Source organism: Fukomys damarensis, unplaced genomic scaffold (assembly GCF_012274545.1).
Source record: "Fukomys damarensis isolate Sample0158 unplaced genomic scaffold, DMR_v1.0_HiC HiC_scaffold_33, whole genome shotgun sequence".
NCBI classification, from domain to species: domain Eukaryota; kingdom Metazoa; phylum Chordata; class Mammalia; order Rodentia; family Bathyergidae; genus Fukomys; species Fukomys damarensis.
Genome location: NW_022900945.1, coordinates 12127944 through 12146159, shown reverse-complemented (window position 1 = coordinate 12146159; position 18216 = coordinate 12127944). Strand labels below are relative to the sequence as shown.

The 18216-nt window shown below is 38.3% G+C and overlaps 1 protein-coding gene across 7 annotated transcripts in view; it reads left to right on the top strand.

Moving 5' to 3' along the window:
- The window catches only part of Zzz3 (zinc finger ZZ-type containing 3), an 81158-nt gene that overhangs the window by 12572 nt on the left and 50370 nt on the right, over positions 1–18216 (top strand). For 4 of the 7 annotated variants that reach the window (XM_019204690.2, XM_010605170.3, XM_010605171.3 and 1 more), the window contains exons 2-5: positions 876–1008; positions 1086–1142; positions 2751–2903; positions 8334–9889. In XM_019204690.2, coding sequence (XP_019060235.1) covers positions 8385–9889 — 1505 coding nt within the window. In that variant the 5' untranslated portion in view covers positions 876–1008; positions 1086–1142; positions 2751–2903; positions 8334–8384. Of the gene's footprint in view, positions 1–875; positions 1009–1085; positions 1143–2750; positions 2904–8333; positions 9890–18216 lie in introns of those variants that run through there. The other 3 variants (XM_019204692.2, XM_019204691.2, XM_019204689.2) reach the window with 2 other exon arrangements.

Below are 18216 nucleotides of genomic sequence, written 5' to 3'. Positions count from 1 at the left end.
TTTCTGTTTACTTCTAAAATACCTTTGGCAAATTAGTCATATAGAGGGCATACTCTAAGGTAAAAGGTTACTTTAAATGATATCAAATGTGTGTTTTTGGTTTTCTTTTTCTGGCAGCACTGGGTGTCCCCACATGCTAGACAAGCACCCTACCACTTAGCTGCACCTCCCCTCGCCCTCGCCCTCTCCCGTGCTATTGAGGCAGGCGGCAGCACCACTGAGCTAAATCCCAGCCCCTTAATTCTTAAGTATTATGTATTAATTCCTTATTATTTTCATAAATCACAAAATAGTGCTTTCTTATTAATATCTGTGTAGTTTCAGACTGTTGGAAAATGAGATGTATCTATGTTGGTAGTCAGTAAAGGAATCTTAGGCACTGCACTGATTTATAGAAATTTTAATTTAGAATGAAATTTCATAAACTTGTTTATGGGTAGTCTATGGCAGACTCAAATTGATAATTTAGTTGTTGGAAGCACTTGGAATACTTTAAGCTCTTCTGGTTTATGTATTTATTTTTGGCTTTTAAAAATTTCTACCACTTTCAGAGTTCCCAACTAGCACTGTAGGTGTCACTATGAAGAGATTCTAGTATCTGCTGTGTCCTCTTATCATAGGAGTAAGTCTACGAGCAAAACTTAACTCTTTAATTTTTTAAAAAATCATTTTAAAGAAAGGGATTTTAAGAATTTTTAAGGATGTTAACAAGTCATCCTGCTCTGAAGACAATGCATTTCATGGCTAAATGTGTGTTCTCATGAAATGTATTAGAAAAGGAAGTGTGCTATACAAGTATTTAGGAATATTATCTTTTCCGCAGATCTGTAAAAGCACTGCAGCCATGGTGACTATATTGTGGTTTCCCTTCACAGATACCAAGTTGTGCTAGTACAACCATACAAATAATTAACACCTGAAGTTTCAGTGTAACATGGACGCTAACAGTGATGACAGATAAATACAGACACTTGGGAATCAGATACTAGGCGAAACACTCCCTAAAAGGTAAGAAAAAAAATGTAATCTTAATTAAGGCCAAGTGGGATCTAGTCAGAAGTAATTGACTGAAGTTTCTTTTTCAGGCTTTAAGAAACACATCTGCAGGAACCTGCCTGTCTTAAAACTGGTAGAACTCAGCTGTAAGTATCAGTTCTTCTGTGTACACAGCAGTTGCAGAGGAAGTTCTTGTAGTGAGCCCTGATGAAGTAGAGCGGTGATGCGACCAGCTAGCACTTGCCAGAGTGCTAGAAAGTGTGCATCCGCATCTGTGGCCAGAGGCACACGTAGTTGGGAACCTTCCTTACTGCTCATGAATAACACCACCATCACGCACTATAGGTTGTACCCTTTCACCATGTTTGTAGAAGTCCCAGGGTTGGGACAAAGGAGTTGTTACTTGGAATCTTTGGTATAGAAAGAGTTAATTTTCAAGTCAAAGGTTACTTTTTGTGGGATCATGTTTTCGCCATGGTTCTCCTCTTCATATTAATGGAGAACTTTAACAAATGTAGTTCAATGGTTATTTTTAAACATTTTCCCATTTTATGTTTTTTTTCAATGAGTTTATAAGGTATATTTGGGAGAGATTGCATTTATAGGTATTAGATATTAGCCTCTCCCCCTGTAAAACTAATATATTTATTTTTACAAGGTAGTAACCCTAGTTTACAAGATTTGATAATTTTATCAGTCTTCTCTCACCATAGAGCCACCCTTAGGATGTCTAGCTTTATGCTTACAATAAAGTTACACTTCCCATTATAAAAATCCAGTGGCTTTCTTTTCTGATACTTTTCATTTGTACATGGACGTTCATAATAAGCCGTTTAGCCTGATTACACATTCTCTGAAAAGGACACCATAATACATTGGTAAAACTATAATTAAACTGTTCCATGAATTGGAATAGTCAGAGAACAGTAATTAGGTTGATTAAAATTTCTGGCTATCTAGGTACTGCACCCAGAAAATCTTTGATATTTTTGTCCTTGTTGAAAGTCTGTATGCCAAAAACAATAGAAATTTCCTTTAATAGTGGAGTCTTCTAGCACCCTAGTAAGTACATGGTGTGAGCACACCTCTATTTAAGACTTGATTGAGGGGCCAGGGATTTAGCTCAGTGGCACTGCTCCTGCCTCGCAAGCACAAGGTCCTCAGTTCAATCCCTGGTATCCAAAAAAAAAAAAAAAGCTCAAAAGACTTGGTTGATTCTTTGGTGTGAATTATCTAAAGGTTTTGTTGTTCACTCCCCAGTTTTGCATACTTGGAGTCCAAAATTTGGGAAATATTTTATAATAGTTAGATATTATAAATACTGTTTTGAGACACTGTATTAAAAGGAATCTTTGGGCAGGGGATTTAGCCCAGTGGTTCTGCCTGCCTCACATGCGCAAGGTCCTGAGTTCGAGCTCTGGTACCAAAAAAAAAAAATCTTTAGATCACCTCAAAAAAATTCTTAGAGGGGACTCTAGAAAAGAACTGAATCATATTTTGACTCAAACTAATATGTAGTTATTGGAAGCACTTGGTATACTTAAAGCTCTTCTCATTTATTTTTGTTGTTTTTAAAAATGTATACCAGTTTCTTAATATCCCTGAGGTTATTAGAGTTCCCAAATTGCACCAAAGATGTCACTATGAAGAGATTATATTATCTGCTGTGTCTTCTTATCATAGGAATAAATCTGTTAGCACAAGTTAATTTCCTTCTTTAATTCTTTTTTTTTTTTTATTATTTTATTTTAAAGAAAGGAATTTAAGAGTTTCTAGTATTCTCCATGGCTGAAGCTGAGAGTCTGAAACCCTGATGCTTAAGCTCTATTCTAGACATAGCTCCAACTCCTTCAGGATATAAGGAAAAGAGATAATATTTCCACAATGATAGATCTTTGGTTATACAGGTAAGTTATTTAGTACTGCAGTAGTGAAGACAACTATAGTTTGATTTTTTTTTTCCTTTTTTTTCCTCTATGAGGGAAGACTTATTTTCTGTTCTGTGTGTGGAAAATTGTGTAGTCTGGCTGGCTGTTTACAGGAGTGTGGCGCTCTAAGGAATGGGCTAGGAACCTTGAAATGTGGACCTACAGGGCATGGACTAGAGATGAAGTATTCTTCCACTGGTTCCCCAAAAAGGGGATAAATGAAATGACTCAGAATGTTGGAATCTCTAGACCGTTAAACCTGTCATGACACCCTAGGTACTTCAAGGGGCATCGTGAAATCCCTTAACTTCTCTTTCTCTGTTATCTTTTAAATGTTATGCATTCAGATCTGTCTGTCTCTCTGTCTGTCTGTCTACCTACCTAATTACTTCTCTCTCAGTGGGGAAGAAAGAAGAAACCCTCATGTCAGATAATACATAATAGTTTCAAGACTACAAAGAGGTGACTGTTAAGAACCTTAGGTTGAATTGCATGAATGGGTTCCAGTTTTCACTCTCCTACTGTTAATCTTACAGAGTGGTTATTACACAGCTGAAATAATTTGTCTTAAAAGGATTGTATGACAGGCATAGCCTGAATATTGTTAAACAGTTTATATTCTAGACAAGTAGAAAAAATAAACATATTGGTGACACTTCCCAGCTGCTCTGGTTCTTTTTTCCCCCTCTCCTTTTTTTAAAAAATGTGAATGTATACCAGTGTCATCGTGACCAGTTTCCTGAAAATTGTTCATTTAATAAAACTAAATATTATGATAGTAAATATCAACTAGAACATTGGTATTAATGGAGGATCGCCAGGTCCTCAATTCCCCTAATAAACTATAACACTTCTGTTGGTTATAGTAGGAGCAAAGGGTTCTAGGCAGTGTTTTTTGAAATAGCTTTTTGAGATGTTTCTTTTAAGTAAAGGTTGCTAGAGCAGTATTTTGTTGTGGGCCTTCCGTGTTAAATGTTACTCCTTTTAGTTCTTAGTGATACTGATCTGCAGTGTGATCACAGGGTCTGGAAGTTTATGATCTGAATCATAACTGATGATGTTCCAGAATTTTAACAGCTAGATTTGGGTAAAAGTTGATTCAAGTTTTGGGGAAGGTAGGTAGGTCACTGTCAGACAAGGAGTAGGTATGGTGTAAGATTTGGCTTTACTCAGTGGCCAGGCTAAAGTTTGGTTAACCTGCCCTTGGTGATGCCTTTCAGTAGGATGAAAATTTAACGAGGGTGGGAAGACAATACATTTAATTCTAGGGATTGATCACATTCTCTTCCCTCTGTGCTCTAGGAAGTGCCATTGTTCATTAGTTGTGGATAATGTAGGGAAAACATAGGTCTAATTGATAGATAGGGTTTTGCCCATATTAATATGTTAACTACTGGTTTCCCTCAATTCTAAAACTAGTGATTAAATATTTACTTCCACATGTGTGCCGGGCAAGGTTTTAACCATGTATCTCCTATTTAGTTAACTAGCAGGAGTATTTTCTTTTAATAGTATGTAAATGAGTTCATTTCTGTTTCCTTGGCAGTTTATTATGTGGCAGGAATATAATTTTGTACATCTTCATTGGATTCTTCAGTAACTTTGTGTTCAGCAAAACAGGAAAGCAATAGCTTTTGCCTGTAATACTTTGCTAATGCATGGCAAGACAGTGTTGAAACTTAGTTGAAGTAATATAGACATTCAAAGTTCCTTTTGTAACTGAAGTGTTTTTTTTTTTTTTTTTTTTTTTTTTTGGTACGGGGAGGGGATCAAACTTGGGTCCTTGTGCTTGTGAGGCAGGCAGCAGAACCACTGAGCTAAATCCATGGCTATAACTCAAGTTTTCGTTGAGTTTATTAGCTGAATATAGAAAATAAGTGCCTTTATATATTCTCATTGCTAGAACAGAAGAAAAAAAATCAGAGAGGACTGGTAAAATTTTATCACCTTCATAATTGTAACTGATTACTCTAAGTGTATATACTATTTTGATTTTAGTCAAGAGATTTTTGTTTTGTATTTTGAGACAGTGTCTCTGTGTAGTCTAGGTTGGCCTTGAACTCACCTTTCAGCCTAGGCTGGCTTTGAACTTGCAGTGATCTCCTGCCTCAGCCTCTCGAGTGCTTGGCTTACGGGTGTGCTGTATCACCCCCTGCAAAAGATTTCTGTAGTTCACTTTTTTTTGGGGGGGGGATAGGGATTGAACTCAGGTGTTTGTGTTTGTGAGGCAGCTGGCAGAACCACTGAGCTAAATCCCTGGCCTGTATAGTCCACTTTTGATGTTTCCCTAGCCAGAGGGATCATGGCTTTATACTTATTATTAATTATTATTATTATTATTAGGACCTAGCAAGGAATTCAAGGACGGAAGTAGATCTAGTTTGGGTTAAAACTGGATGGCTATCATATTGTATTACACTGTGTTTTAGAATACTATCTCAGCATAGTGGGCTAGGGCAGTGAGTTTCCAACTCCAGCACACGTGAAAGTCACTTGGGAATTGCATTCTGTGGTCATCTGGCCAGGGCTGGGCACTCTACATTTCTCTTTTTGGACTCGGGGAGCCTTGAGACAGGGTCTTGCTATGTGTCTCAGACTGTCCTGGACCTGTGGCAGTCCTGCCTCAGCCTTCCCAGGGCTGGGACTGTAGACCTGTGCCACGATGCCAGGAGCAGCATTTCTTTTTTTGCCTCTCCCCGTCCCCATCCCCTTCTCCTCTCTTGTTTTATTTTCCTCCTTTTTGCTGTTCTGGGGACCAAGCCAGCGCATCCTCGCAAGTGCTCTCCCACTGAGCTGGCCCTGCCTGCATTCTGCTTTTCTTTGCTTCCTGGAGGTGCCACAGCAGTGGCTTCAGACTACACTTGAAGGTGCGAGAGTTTGAAGTGCCAGAGGATGCTTATTTTAAGACCGACTTTTATCTCAGTGTGACTTAATAGGGTTTGATCATCCTAAAACTTGGGCTTCATTGTAGTTGTTGAATAGAATAAATATGTTTTTAGGGAGCAAAAGAAACAGAATCTTACATATTAATCAGTATTTTGGTATTTTAATCACTGGAGTGGCGAAATAATAATAGGCCCTCGTAGATGGTATTTTATAGTGATTTGTATACACATACATACACTTTACAAGTAATTCTGAGTACTAGTAATAGGTTTGTTTCATCTGAAATTGTCTCTTTGGGAGGTTGTACTATAAAATAGATGTTTTGCATCTATTCATATTGGTGTGGAAAGAAAGGGTTAGGAAGGCCGTTGCTGGAATTACTTGAGATGTTTTATGCCTTTAATTGGCATTGCATTTTATAAAGTAAAGGTTACCAGATCATGTGTTTATAAAATACTATTAATGCCAGTCTTATTAAAACATAAACTATGAATACAGTTAGATTTACATTAAAGATACTTACATTGGATTTTGTAAATAGTTTATTTGCAAAATTAACTTATTTTCTTTGTGTATATAACTATTTAATATTTAACCTTCAGTTTTAAGAGTTCCAGATTTGGGCACATAAATAAATTGCTTTTAGTACTTTTCAGCTTATGTTCTGTAAAATATTTGAGGTTTAACTTAAATTCATTGCCAATGGATGTAAAAATTTATGGGATATTCAGTGTTTATTATACTGAATAAAAAGACTGTAATCTTGATGACAAGATATTAGCAAAAGAGAATTACATGTCAGAGATCCCTTTAATGAATCTCCAAACAGTAAAATTTTATTGTAAGAAACCATTTCTAATTTCGGATTAATGTATCCCATACTTGTTGTTCACTTGATTCTTACTAAAATCTTCAGAACAAGTAAGTGTGCTTTAATTTAGGACTGGTTTTGTGAGTCTTGTAAAACTTTTAATTAAAAATTTAGAAGTTGGGGCTGGGGATTTAGCTCAGTCGTTCTGCCGCCTGCCTTGCAAGCTCAAGGACCCGAGTTTGATCCCTGGTACCACAAATAAATAAAAACAAAAATTTAGAAGTCTGCCATAGTCTGAAACAAAATTCAATTCAATTTACCAATTCATGTATTTCACAGGGCACTTTATCACTTAATTTGTCAGCAGGAGGAGAAGGGAGATGATTTCCATTAATGTTTCTCGTTTGTCTGTGGTAGCACTTTGCTGTGTCTTTTGTAGTTCTAACCTTTCTGCTGTGAAACCTTTCTAGTTGGAGGCAAACGAGAGCTGGTGTTTGATGTGCAGGGGGAAGGAATGGAGTGGCGTGTGCAGGGTTATATCTGAGGGAGGCAGGAAGGAGAGAACTGGGAAATTTTGCCTTTGACATTATTGGCTTCATTCTCTAACTGGCCTGTATCCCATTGGAAATCAAGCAGTGAAACGGCCAAGTAGCTTACAGAAGCTAAGTAGAAGAGTAGCAGGGTAGTGGAGACATGAAATGTTAACAGAAGCTTCGTTCTGCTTGATGGGGGAGACTTTGGAAAATATCATTAAATCTTTCAGTTTATCCAAATGGACCAGTTGGGGTACTTTTCAACGTCCCTCCCATTTTTCTCTTAGAAACATGAAACATCTACACCAGAAAACCTGCTCATCCCCCAAACCAGTCATTAAAACTGGCCCACACTGTACACATGAGTTCCAAGAAGGGAAGGGTGGGATTGTATGTGTATTTCTGATTTCTTAAATTTACGTATTTGCTTCAGAGGCTTCTTTCCATTCTCTGTCAATCCTCTTTAGAGTGTTTCCCTTCACTTGCTGATTTCTGCTTTGTTTCGAGAAACTGGGAAGGTTTTGCTTTGCTCTATCTTGTCTTGGCCAGCAGAAGCTAGGATTTTGATTTCTATCCATCCTTCTACTGCAGAATTTTTTCGGAAACCATATAGCTTGATTTTAGGAGATTTGACCTGAAACTCAGTTTACTAAGAGTGTATTAAAAAGAGCAGAGCCTGCCTTTCTGTCTTCTAGGAATGTTTTGAAAGGATAATAGTGATTAGAATACCTTTGTAAGATAGCTGCTGTATAAATTCAAGGTTATTACTTTAGTAACCAAGATGAACTGTCATCTTTAGGACAAATCTCTTTTGGGTGCGTTGTGCCTGTCTGAGAGAAAGACAGTGGGGCAGGTTAAGGGCATGGGCTGTGGAGCCCCCTGCCTCAGCTATCTGTGTGTGTGACCTTGAACCAGATTACTCAGACTGCCTCAGCCTCATTTGTAAAACAGGAATGATAGTAGCATCTCAAGTGAGTTAATGTATGTTAAACATGTAGAACAATTCCTGGAGTATATTAAGTCATTTGTAATTGTTAGTTGGAAATGTTAATTTAAAAAAAAGCTTTTGCCCATAGTTAATATTGGCTAAACTTGGTTTAAAAATTATAGCTTTTTGCTTTTGTTTTAGGTATATTAACTATTACCTTTTTTCTCATTATTTTGTTTACATTTTTGAAGGTTTCCCAATGAGTGGATCATGATGACCGTATTGTAGGGACTTGCCATAGTATGGCTGCTTCCCGATCTACTCGTGTTACAAGATCAACAGTGGGGTTAAACGGCTTGGATGAATCTTTTTGTGGTAGAACTTTAAGGAATCGTAGCATTGCTCACCCTGAAGAACTCTCTTCTCATTCTCAAGTACGATCAAGATCCCCAAAGAAGAGACCAGACCCTGTGCAAATTCAGAAAGGAAATAATAATGGAAAAAGCACTGATTTAAAGCAGCAGAGTACTCGAGAATCATGGGTAAGCCCTAGGAAAAGAGGACTTTCTTCTTCGGAAAAGGATAACCTAGAAAGGCAGGTGATAGAAAATTGTGAGAGAAGGCAAACAGAACCTGTATCACCAGTTCTAAAAAGAATTAAACGTTGTCTTAGATCTGAAGCACCAAACAGTTCAGAAGAAGATTCTCCTATCAAATCAGACAAGGAGTCAGTAGAACAGAGGAGGACAGGAGTGGACAATGATGCAGATATTCAAGGGACTAAACGTGCTTGTCGATGTCTTATACTGGATGATTGTGAGAAAAGGGAAGTTAAAAAGGTGAATGTCAGTGAGGAAGGGCCACTTAATTCTGCAGTAGTTGAAGAAATCACAGGCTATCTGACTGTCAACGGTGTTGATGACAGTGATTCTACTGGTATAAACTGTGATGACTGTCAGCCTGATGGGAACGCTAAGCAAAATAGTGCTGGTTCCTATGCATTGCAGGAGAAATCAGTAGCTGAAAATGGGGCTTCGGAAACCCAGACCTCAATGTTCTGTGATAATAGGAGGGACAACAGTTATATAGACCGTAACGTGCCTTGCACAAATTCAGAAGTGCAGGTCAAGTTGGAGGACCACAAATTAGGAACTGCCTGCCTGTCTGTGGAGTGTGTTAATCAGCTGACTACTGAGCCAGCGTCAGGCCCAATTTCTGAAATCCAGTCATCTTTAAGGGATTCTGAGGAGGAAGTGGATGTGGTGGGAGACAGCAGTGCCTCAAAAGAGCGGTGTGATGAAAGTACCAGGAACGTCTTGGACGCAGATCTTGAGAGCGAGCCAGTCTCGGGAGAAGCAGAGCCGCCGTCTGTTCTAAGCTGCACTTCAGCTCAGATGACGTCTCTGTCAGAACCTCAAGAGCATCGCTATACCCTGAGAGCGTCACCGCGCAGGGCCGGCCCTGCCAGAGCTAGTCCCACTAAAAACAGTTCTCCTTGCAGAGGGAATGGACAATTTGAGGAGAATAATCTTAGTCCCAGTGAAACAGGTGCAACTGCTAGTGATAATGTCAGTGAGTCTCCCACAAATCCTGGTGACATTTCTCAAAATGAAAAAGTTTTATGTTGTGACTCTCAAAACTATGGAAGTGAAGGACTAAGTAAGCCGCCCTCAGAGGGAAGACTCAGTATCGGACCTATGCCACCTGCCAAAGAGAGTGCCAATCAGCACATTGCAGAAGAGGAAGATGATGATCCTGATGTTTATTACTTTGAATCAGATCATGTGGCACTGAAACACAACAAAGAGTATGTGTAAATATGGTAACCATGAATTCTGCTTTGTTTATTATTCCCCCAGTTTGCAGTATCTATTCATGAATGTGTGGTCATAGTATTTTTATGATAGCTAAAATGAATGCTTTAACTAAAATTTTAGGTGTGACATCACAATTTTTTTCGACTCTTAAAAAACTCTGATAAAAGAAAGACTTCAAAACTCAACTTTATTACTCCTCCCTATGGCAGTAGGTTTTTCACATGTCTCAGTTAGAAAAGACATGTAGAAACATGGGTGGTAGTGTCTTGTTTTTTCATAGGTTTTATGGATTAGCACAATACACTTTTGTTTATAGTTGAGTTTTATGTAATGTCTGTGCCTTCCAGGTAGTGTAGAACCAAGAATGAGCAGGTACGTGGCATCTAGATATGGGGAATCTAGGAGGCCTGAAATGTATTATTCTCTTAAGTAATTAACATTTAATACCCTATTACATTTTTTTATTTAAAAATAAGCTTTATGCATCATTTTTACTTTCATAATTTAAGAGAGATGTTAGGGTTTAAACTATGATAGTTGTAATTAGCATATTAGCAGATTGAGTATGTACTTTGGAGCTCGCATAAAACGTCTGACATAGCTTTTCATGAAGATAAGGGAATATTTATCTCTATTACAAAGGCACTCTTGCAGATAAAGAATTCCATATCCAACTGGGCATGGTGGTGCATCCCTGTAATCCCAGCAGGGGGAGGCTGAGGCAGGAGGAATGTCATGAGTTTTAGGACAGTCTGGACTACATAGTGAGTTCAAGGCCAGCCTGATCTATGTAGTGAGACCCTGTCTCAAAACAAACAAACAAACAAAATCTTATCCAGATTTTTCTTAGTTTTGTTTAGACTTGCTTTAAAGGATTCAGGATAATAACACAAATGACTTGGAGCTGTGTCTCACTAATCCTCAAAGGAATGATAACAAACAGTGCCTATCATAAACACAGTGATCAGCAGTAGTAAAAGACGACTTACACAGTGTTTAGTGGCTATGCTCCTACTAGGAAGACGTTTGAATTAGTATCACAGATTGAGTCAGCTTTATAAAAGTACTTGGATTTGAGGAACCTTCCTTGTGTTTTGTTGTCACAGTTCCCAAATTCTGACGTGTTGGGTTCAAAGTGCCCAGTTTTGGTTGGTGACATGGTGTTCTTTCTGCAGTGCATGGTAAACTGGATGTATGTATGATGATACATCACCTTTTAGCAGATCTCTCCTTTGTGAAAATTTTTCTGAGATTTCAAAATAGTTTTTATTTTGTTTTTTTTTTTTTGGTACCAGGAATCAAACTCAGGGCTTCATGCTTATCTGGCAGGCAGTGTGCCACTGAGCCACATTCCTGGCCCTAAAATAGTATTTTTATATTATAATAAATACATCATTTTATCTGAGTGTTCTAAACTTTAGGAGTCTCATGTATTTTCAGTGTTTGAAGTCCAATTTGAGATAGAAAAACATAATTGTATAAAAGAAAATTTTCAGTTAAAATAAGGTGTTACAATTTATATATAGTATCAGTTTTCAAAAGTAGGGTTATTTATGTGCAGGTGCAAAAAGCAGAACATGTCTTGGGGAAATGTCAAAAACTCAAAAAAATGTGATGTGATTCTTTTTTTTCTTAAAATGGGTTCTTGCCATATTGCCTGGGCTGATCTCAAATTCATGGTCTCAAGTGATAGTGCTGTCCAGGCTTCCCCAGTAACCAGAACTACAGATGTATGACACCTTGCCCAGCTTAATATCTTTTAAGGTTTTTTTTTCGTGTGTGTGTGTGTGTGCGCGCGTGCTCTAGGAGTTGAACCCAGGGCCTGTCATACCAGGCAAGTAAGTACTCTTCCATGGAGCTATATCCCCAGTCCTACAAAATAATACATTTTTTTGTTTGTTTTGTGTTGTTTTGTTTTTTGTAGTTGATCTCTTGGTGATGATTCTGAAGGATGATATCCCATGAAACAGTTATCTAAAGATAGTGGCCATAGATTTAAAGACTGATGGTCCATGCTTGTCAAAACGAGACAGTAGTGTCCTGGGTTCCTTAGGATGTGAAGGGTCTCTTGGAATTTCAATGCTAATTGCTAGGACAGTATTTTCAAATTAGTGGACTTTGGACAAAAGAAATCACCCATTTTTTTTTTTTTTTTTTTTTTTTTTTTTAACCATGCTTCAACGCTTTTGAAGGTGTCCGCCTTTGACACTTCATTTTTAGCTGTCTTTTTTTCTCTTCCCTTTTTTTTCAAGGAATCAAGTCATTGAGAGGAAAGATGACTAGCATCTTGGTTAGAGATAGTTTAATGATCAAGAAGTTTGATCATATCAGATATAATTCCTTGCAGTAAAGTCCCTCCTTGCCATTTTCCCAGTTTCATGCTTTTTGAGTAGAGCTCAAAGATGATTATATGTAATTTTGGCACTTTTTACTCAGATTTCATTTTTAATAATATCATGTTACCTGTCTAGTGCTTTTTAAGTCTCAAGTAAATTGATGGTGATTAGAAAAGGTGCTAAAAGTAACTTGAGGTTAAAAAAAAAAAGGGCACCCGGGGTAGATGGATGATTATCCTCCCCTGCACACACATTTGTACACACTGTGTCAAATATTTTTCTTTCCTTATTCTGTTAGAAAAGTTCTCCAGATAATTGCTTTTTGAAAATGTGAATTGATCATCACCCAGCTAAACATGAATGTCTTCATTGGAGAGGAATAATGGCTGGTACTTCTTGAGAGCCAGCTTTAAAAATAGATTATTATTATTATTATTATAAAATACTGAGCACAGTGTAGCCAGGAGGCCATCATTCTACCTTATTCTAGTTCAGACTTTATTCTGAGTTAACAGTGATCATTTAATCAGTATCTTTCTGTCCAGGTATTCAGTTTTTAATTTATTGCTCTTATTTACAAGGATATCACATATAATTACTTGTAAGTATTTGGAAAATATGGTGTACAGTCCTAACCTTCGACCTGACTATTGGTGAATTAGACCACATGCCTGGGAAGTGAGTCTGCAGGTATCCTGGGCATTTACCTGTTGCCTCTCTAGATGTCATCCCACATTTCTGGCATATTGGTCCATGTTGTATTTTGTGTATTTCTTTTTTCCAAATGGAGCACCTTACTGTGAGCAAGAGACTAGGGAGTATCTTTTTCTCTGGAAAATTCCTGCTTATTGCAGCTTATTGTCACAGACATGCTTTCTCACAGATTTGGGTTTGAGAGTCAAAAGTATGCTTTCCCTCAAAGGTCTTGCCATGTAATTCAGGCTGGCCTCAAACTCCAAGTGCTGGGATTACAGGCATGTACCACCACCACACCTGGCAAGGATAGATTCTGTTAAAGTTAGGTAATACTTAATGACTCCTTTTGTAGCCTAGATAGCCTGGCTCACTGAGACTATGTGCCTAACTGGTTGCCCTTTTTGTTTAGGAATTGATGTTTTGCTGATTTTGAATCAGAAGCCCTGGAGTGGTTCTCCTAAGTTTTGAAGCCAGGGATATCACTCAGTAGCGCCACACCTATCTGGCAAGTGCAAGGTCCCAAGTTCGATCCTTGGTACGGCCCCCCAAAAAGTTTTGAAGTTCTGGCTGGAGGAAGCCAGGTTCTGGGCTTTTCTGTTTAGAACTTTTCTTCCAATTGAAAAGATACTTACTGGAAAATACATTTTGAAATGAAAATGTGGTTTGGTCTGCTGCCTCTAAATTCTCATTGTGAGCTGGGTGTGGTGGCACACGCTTGTAATCTCAGCATTTGGGAGGCTGAGGCAGGAGGATCACTGTGAGTCTGAGGCCAGGTTAAATTACATAGTGAGACCTTGCCTCAGAACAACCCTGCCAAAAAAGCTTCCATAAATTCTTTTTTTTTTTTGGTCCTGGGGATCGAACTTGGGTCCTTGCACTTGTGCGGCAAGTGGTGGAACCACTAAGCTAAATTCCCTGTCCAAAAGCTTTTTTAGCCACTGAGCCGAGTCCCTGGCCCCATAAATTCTTATTGTGTGACTTTACATAAATCAATTTATATTTAAGAGATCTTGGTTAGCTCTATTTAAGGATCTTTGGCATTAATTGTAACCTATCATGTACAGATAGAATATGAGAAGTCAAATTTAAGACTTTTTAGACTTCTGCAACCTTGCCAAGACTCAATTCATTGATAACAGGTTGTATTTATACCACGCAATAAGTTCCCAGCTAATGAACATGTGAGGTGGTTATTATTTATCAAGGTGTACTGGTAAGGTAGTCTTCAGGTGAGAATCTTAAACATTAAAGAGTATTTCTAAGAACTGTAGTTTTGAACTGGGTTCTCTGCAAACCTATTAATGATATGAAATAATTTTAATATGTCCTTCAGTTGCACAGTGCTTATTTACTAGTCGAAACATAAGGATGTTTCCGTCAATTTCAGAAGCTGCATAGAGAAAATCTCTATTCTTAAGATCATCTCTTGAAAGCCTGCTGTTACTGTTGGTCAAAGTAATTTCTTTCAAGGGGTGAGAAAAACTTCAATACCAAGTATGAAAAATACTGGAAGAGTCATTCTACTACGGATAATTTTACATTTTACCATGTTTCAAGATTTACCAAGAAATTTCATTTTTGTTTCACCCTCATGACAGTTGGGCAGTAAATGTGATAGGTGACATTGTATAGTGTCCATTTCCTAACTCATTAAAGTCTTTAGGTTACTTACAGTATCATAACAAGGGCCGGTGTTTAGCTCGGTGCTAGAGCCCTTGCCTGCATGCCTGAGCTCTTGGATTCCATCCCCCAAACCACAAAAAGTAATGCAAAAAGCATCATGAAATGGGATAAAACTTCTGAGCCCTAGCCTGACCTCTGGCTGGTTATCTGATCCATTTAGGGCGTATCCCATGGGGTTGGGGATTTGTAGTTTGGGAACCCCTATAGACCAGATTGTGGGTACTCGTTTGTCAAGAATTCTTCACCTGGAGGTTAAATTCTGTAGTTGTAGTGATTGCCTGGTTCTTGTCAGAATCAGCATGATAGGTAAGTAACATGTTTAAATTATTGAATGAAATACTTTCATGTTTGCTGTTTTATTTATTTTTGTCATGTTCTCTGTTTTAAAGAACGTTTTACTAGTCTGTCTGTGAAGAACAAATTGGGCAGTTGAAAACTATAATCATAGTGTTTCTTGGGAAAACTCATACTGGATACGGCTTCTCAACTCATTAGAAAAAGCTGTAGAATAATAGCCGGTTTGGCCCCAGCTGTGGGCACAAAGACTAACATGAGGAGGGGTACAGGTGCCTTAAGTATAAAATTTTTTGTTGTAGGAAGCCATTGAGCAGTCGAAGATTTAGTGAATTCTTTGCTTTTTTCTTTGAATACCAACTTTTATTTCAACTAAAGTGGATGGTGTTTCTACAAGTGATTCTCTGCTGCAATCTGAGTATTTTTATAAGCAAGTATAATAGGATCTTCTTGATTTAAGTATCATCTTGCTAACAGAGATTGTGTAGTTAGCATTTTTCTAGCATCACTTCCAAGAAAGGTGTATTTTTTGCCCTGTGTTGTATGATTTTTGGACCACTCTTTATGTTCTTATTACTTAGTTTCTCTTCTGTGTTCTTTGCTAAATTCTGTGGCTTATTATTATTTTCTTCATTTTTGTTGACTTTGATTAATCCCTTGCATACCATGGTACTTTCCTCTAGTAGCTCAGTCTCTCCTTCTCATGGACTGCTGTTGTCTGAACTTAGAAACCAGAACAACTACTTGTGGGAGTGAAGTCTCACGATTCTTGACTGGTGCACTGAGGAGTAAATGAACACATACATTGCTGTGCATGGGATCTTGTTTTGCTTTCCTTTGTTTTTGTTTGAGGTAAGGTCTTGCTATGAACAGGGTTTGAACTTTCTATCCTCCTACCTCAGCCTCCCGAGTAGCTGGGATTACAGGTGTGCACCACCATGCTTAGGGTAGGATGTTTGTTGTCTTGCTTGTTTGCTTTCTGGTTTAGAGGCTGTGTTTGGTGCAAATCACCAAATACATAAATCCTGAATAGAGAAACAAGTTATTTCTTTAAAAGACTCATTTAGCAATAAAACACATCTAAACCAACTGTTATCTACCATTTTGGGACTAATTGAAGCTTAGTCCTCAGATGCAGAAATTTATTTCAGATGAGATTGGGTGCGTTCAGGGTGGTATAGCTGTAGACCAGAAATTTATTTCAGTAGTATATAGAAAAAGTTTTTCCTTCTGTACTCACACCATGTTCAGTGCTTTGCTGCTTTTTTTTTCTTTTTTTGGTGGGGGGGCACAGGGTTCGAACTCAAGACCTTGCATTTGCCAGGCAGGTGTGGTTCCACTGAGCTAAATCCCCAGCCCCAGTGCTTCACTTCTGATACCACAGGCATAAACACCAACTTATTTTCTCTACAATCATACTCAACAGTTTTGTGCAATTTTTGCTTTGTATCAGGCCATGCAGTACGTAATGATCACATGCTTTGTGGGGAGCTGGTGCATGAACAGAACAGGATTTTTTTCATCCCCTGCCCCTCTCTACATCTCTCAATCCCCTTCCCCTCTGAGAAAGATCTGTTGCCCTACTTCCGATTATGTAACTTTTTAACTTATCTCTTTATTTATATTCATGCAGTATTTTAATTTGTGTGGTGGACATATAGTAGTATGTAAGTTCTTTTATACTCTTGTTTTAAAAAGTGTGGTGTTTATTTTGGCAGGCTGTTTATTTGGGAGTGAGCTTAGTCCTGTTAAACATATGCTCTTTGCTTTGTTACGAGAAGTCCAGAATAGCCTGTCCTCTAGCTCTGGGTTGTGGTGACTGGTTTAAGGAGTCTTTATCCCTGCTGGTTGAAACCTAGGTGATTTTGGCCTTGTGAGTACACTTGACTTGTTCTGTGTAGTTTCTTTTGTAGTCTATGGAGTCTCGGTGCGTTGTCCTTGTGCAGCTTTGAATCCAGCCAAATCCAGTAGATTTTGCACTGTGGTTTTCTGTGTTTTTGCTTCCTCTTCAGTGCTCTCCCCATGTATTCTAGCTGCCTCTGCTTCTCCAGTCTCTGTTTCCGCTCTCTGTTCAGCAAGCTACCTTCCTTGTTCCAGGGTGCTCGCAGTGTTGTTAAGCAGAGAGGGCAAGCGCCGGCCTTTCCTCAGTGGCCGCTGTCTCAGACCACGGCCCGCACCAGGTGTGTCCAGTCTACCCAGAAGCAGTTCTGTATTTCCCTCAGTTTTCTGGCTGCCGGTGGCATAGGAACCGTTTGGTGTCTGTGATTCCATCTCAACTGTAAGCAGATGTCTCTGATATGTTGATGTGCAAGCATTCTGTTTCCTTTTATAGCCCCTCCCCAGCCTGCAGTTTAAACATTTGGAAATTATGTTATTAACGTTACTACTGTTGATGTTATTTGTTCTGTGCTGGGGATTGAACCCAGTGGCTCATACGTGCTAGGCAAGTGCTCTGCAACTAACTTATATCCCTAGCCCTGGAAATTATTATGTGTTTCTGGGACTTCAGTGACGGTAAAGCTAACTTTTCTTAAGAAAAATTTTAATGAAAAAGCTGGACCAAAATCAGAATAATAGAAATTTTAATTGGAGAGTGAAGCTAAGTGAAAAAGTTCCATACTCTGAAGAAGAGAGATAGCTGTTTCTCACAGGGAAAGGGGATCAAGGGATGGAGAGAGAATGGGGACCACGATAAAAAACTCAGATGTGTTAGGGACAGGCACCAACTCCCCATGTGGACTGTGATCGTTGTGTACTGCAAACGTGGACTCATAAAGATATACGTGGAATTTTAAAAAGTTAATCTACTTAGCTGTTTTTAAAGTTATGTTGATTGTTGCTGTGGTTGGAGCAAAAGTAAAACTGGCTTACTGTTTGAGATAAGGTTGTACGATGAGTAAAAGAGAAAGAACACTGCTGGAGAAGATATGAAACATCGTTTGCCAGGTTCTGAAGGTCATGGTGAGAGATGAAGGAGTCATGTTACTGGGTTTTTGTTGTCTGTTTCTGTTAGGCTTTTCAGGACTTTCAGGACTTTTCAGGACTGAATTTGCTGGACAGTATTTTCAGACAGCCATGGTGAATGTTCCCCTTTAATACTACTTTCAGTTGTGGTCTGGCTTCTCATAAATGGTTTTCTTTTTAAATAAAATGCAGAGTATTCTGAAAAAAATATTTTCCTGGTATTGTAATTTCTACCATTTTATTTATTTTTTTTCCTGCTTTTCACATTTTCTACATTATCTTTCCTCTTAATTTTTTTTTTTTTTTTTTTTTTTTTTCCAAGGTGTAAATTTTGCCTCTGGGTT